Source organism: Petromyzon marinus, chromosome 74 (assembly GCF_048934315.1).
Source record: "Petromyzon marinus isolate PM22_M1 ecotype Great Lakes invasive population chromosome 74, UKy_Petmar_22M1.pri1.0, whole genome shotgun sequence".
Lineage (NCBI taxonomy): Eukaryota > Metazoa > Chordata > Hyperoartia > Petromyzontiformes > Petromyzontidae > Petromyzon > Petromyzon marinus.
In genome coordinates, this window is record NC_133740.1 from 9,796,518 (window position 1) to 9,800,309 (window position 3,792).

The window sequence follows — 3,792 nt, forward strand, 5'->3', positions numbered from 1 at the left end:
AGCTTTAAATCAAAATTGACAAGGTTGTTATTAATCTGAGTAATAGTCCAATTTCTGACGGCCTGATATCGGTTCCGGCTAAAGGGTTGAACATTAACATAACCATCTCCGCTTGTGCTGGCCCCAAGTCTATGGGTTCAGTGTTAAACTATGGGTACAGTGTTAGTCTATGGGTCCAGTGTTAGTCTATGGGTTCAGTGTTAGTCTATGGGTCCAGTGTTAGTATATGGGTCAGTATTAGTCTATGGGTTCAGTGTTAGTCTATGGGTCCAGTGCCCCCTAATACCAATACCAATACAACCGCCATTCACCACAAAGTGACGATGACGTCACCACAGCGCCTGTGCCAGGCTAGGTGCAGGCTGAGGCTACCACGTGAAGTGTGGAAGGTGTCGAAGGCTCGCTCAAAGACCCAGCAGGTGCCATGGGTTGGCACCCAGGTGCCACACGACAAAGATCCCCCGTATAGCCTGACCAGACTGTCAGGGCAAGTGCTGTTAGTGAGCAGCACCTATAAATAAAGACAAAGATCCCCCGTATAGCCTTAACAGACTGTGGGGGCAAGCGCTGTTAGTGAGCACCTACAAAGGCCGGCACTGAGTACTCATTTGAGGCCGAGTCGACCTAGGGGAGTCACCAGGACCGGTTCAGATAGTCGTCACAGGCGTTGGCCATGAGCGGGAATCAAACCCGGGCGGCCAGGTTCATAGCGCAGCGTAGCGCTAACCGCTACACTACCGCTCCCCACCTATAAACACAAACACACTCGCCACAGACACACACACACGGGACAGAGTTGGAGGGCACGTGCTCGTTCAATATAATTTGTTTATTTTCATTCTGATGGGGCCACTGCCGTCACATTGCGGTGGTCGACAGCCAATGGGCTCACAATTCGCAAACAGACGACACTGTCACTTTTGACACGTAGATAGGCGGCTTTAAGCGGCCAAAATCATCTATAATAGAGGGGTGTTTTTTTGGGGTTAAGATCGCGTAAATATATAAATGTGTCGTTAAACCCGCGAGCACGCGACACAGCCAATTTCATTAAGGGTTGTGTCACGTAATTAGGACGTGGCCAATTCGTGACTAGTACAGCAACTGCACCAGTTGTGCGTTGGAGAGCCAAGCCACAACATTTACAATCCGAGCGCTGTGACGTTTCGCAAATCTGGCTGTTGCCTGATGAAGCTCGCTGCAATTAGCGGCTCTCCGGGTTCGGTCGGGGTAGAGTAACAATGGGCAGCTGCCGGTTCAGCTTCGAGACATCCGTTCATTCGTAGCGAGTGGACTCACTCCTCATGGATTGTCCTCTCTTTATAGAATAAAATAAAATAAAAATTCCAGCCAAGTTCAGATTGCCCAATAACGGCGGAGAAGGTCAATCGCCGCTCGTGATTTTTTTGACCGAGGGGCTAATTCGGAGGGGTTCAAGGAGGGGGGTTCAGAGGGGGGGTCAGGGTCTTAGGGGCCTTACTAAAGAGTCCAAACGATTCATGCGTAGGGGATACAAAATATATTAAAATATATCTATTACAAAAAAAACACATCTTATACATCTTGTGTAAATGCGAGGACGTCGACATATATGCAATGACAATAGAGCCTGCATGCGGTGTGAGTGGACTAGTGGCCACGGGAGGTAATGACAGGGGAGTCAGTTGTGAGTATGAAGGGACTGGTGGCCATGGGAGGTAATGACAGGGGAGTCAGTTGTGAGCATGAATGGACTGGTGGCTACGGGAGGTAATGACAGGGGAGTCAGTTGTGAGTATGAAGGGACTGGTGGCTACGGGAGTTAATGAGAGGGGAGTCAGTTGTGAGCGTGAAGGGACTGGTGGCTACGGGAGGTAATGACAGGGGAGTCAGTTGTGAGTATGAAGGGACTGGTGGCTACGGGAGTTAATGAGAGGGGAGTCAGTTGTGAGCGTGAAGGGACTGGTGGCTACGGGAGGTAATGACAGGGGAGTCAGTTGTGAGTATGAAGGGACTGGTGGCCACGGGAGGTAATGACAGGGGAGTCAGTTGTGAGCGCGAAGGGACTGGTGGCCACGGGAGGTAATGAGAGGGGAGTCAGTCGTGAGTGTGAAGGGACTGGTGGCCACGGGAGGTAATGACAGGGGGAGTCAGCTGTGAGGCGAAGGGACTGGTGGCCACGGGAGGTAATGACAGGGGAGTCAGCTGTGAATGCGAAGGGACTGGTGGCCACAGGAGGTAATGACAGGGGAGTCAGTTGTGAGTATGAAGGGACTGGTGGCCACGGGAGGTAATGACAGGGGAGTCAGTTGTGAGTGCGAAGGGACTGGTGGCCACGGGAGGTAATGACAGGGGAGTCAGCCGTGACAGGGGAGTCAGCCGTGAGCGCGAAGGGACTGGTGGCCACGGGAGGTAATGACAGGGGAGTCAGTTGTGAGTGCGAAGGGACTAGTGGCCACGGGAATGTTCGAGGAGGGAGCTTGGTCAGGAGAAACAAGAGGGCGGTAGAGCGTGCCGGTAGGGCGAGCGTCCAGAGTCAGCGAGAGTGATCGAGAAGGGGGGGGGGGGGGGACGTGACCTCGTGTTGGTATATAAGGGGGAGATGCGCGGGAGACTCGGGGCTGTCGCGGTGGGGATCTCCGCCTGATGTCAAGTGAACGCATCTTCAACAAAGTTCCATCTCAAAAGAAGTGTGTCAAGACGTCATTACATTGTTATACAGGGTGGCCCAAAAGTCAGGACACATAGGGGTTGTTGTTATACAGGGTGGCCCAAAAGTCAGGACACATAGGGGTTGTTATTATTATACAGGGTGGCCCAAAAGTCAGGACACATAGGGGTTGTTGTTATACAGGGTGGCCCACAAGTCAGGACACATAGGGGTTGTTGTTGTTGTACAGGGTGGCCCAAAAGGAGGAGGCTGTCCGCTGTCGACCTGCGATGCGTCAAATCTCGAACTATGCTGGGCAGAAATGTATTCGAATATAGATGAGGACGGTGATAATAAAAACGACGATAATAATGATGTAATAACGATGATAATAATAACAATGATAATAACAACGATAATAATGATGTAATAACGATGATAACAATAACAATGATAATAACAACGATAACAATGATGTCAAAACGACGATAATAATAGCAATGATAATAACAACGATAATAACGACGATAATAACAACGATAATAATGATGTAATAACGGCGATGATAATAATAACGGCGGTGGTGGTGGCGGCGGTGGTGGTGGCGTTAGATGGTGGTGGCGGTGGCGGTGGTGTTAGCGCTAGGTGGTGGTGGTGGTGGCGGTGATGGTGGTGTTAGTGGTGGTGGTGGTGGCGATTGGTGGTGGTGGTGGTGCTAGGCCCAGGTGGCGGTGGTGGCGCTAGACGTTGCCGACGCCGACCAGCAGGGCGATGAGGAAGGCTACGTTGCCAGCGACGTAGACGCCAAGAACGGCCGACTTCACGTTGTGCAGCTGGGACGCGCACAACAGCAACAACAACAACGTCAACAACAACGTCAACAACAATGTCAACAACGTCAACAACAACAACATGATTGCTGCGTCGTGCCAGCTGGTTGTGGTTGTGCCTGGTGGTTGTGGTGGTGGTGATTGTGGTGGTGGTGATTGTGGTGGTGGTTGTTTTCGGTGGTGGTGGTTGTGGTTGTTTTTGGTGGTGGTGGTGGTGGTGGTTGTGGTGGTGGTGGTTGTGGTGGTGGTGGTGGTTATGGTGGTGGTGGTTGTGGTGGTTGTGGTGGTGGTGGTGGTGGTGGTGATTGTGGTGGTGGTTGTGGTTGTGGTTGT

General features: G+C 51.5%; 1 protein-coding gene across 1 annotated transcript in view; it reads right to left on the reverse strand.

Annotated features, from left to right (window-relative positions):
* Positions 1-814: 814 nt before the first annotated feature.
* LOC116957432 (putative ferric-chelate reductase 1) overlaps positions 815-3,792 on the reverse strand; it is a 43,092-nt gene continuing 40,114 nt past the window's right edge. The window contains exon 13 of the mRNA XM_076056241.1: positions 815-3,462. Within this exon, the coding sequence (XP_075912356.1) occupies positions 3,370-3,462 (93 nt within the window). The 3' untranslated portion in view covers positions 815-3,369. The remainder of the gene's footprint in view (positions 3,463-3,792) is intronic.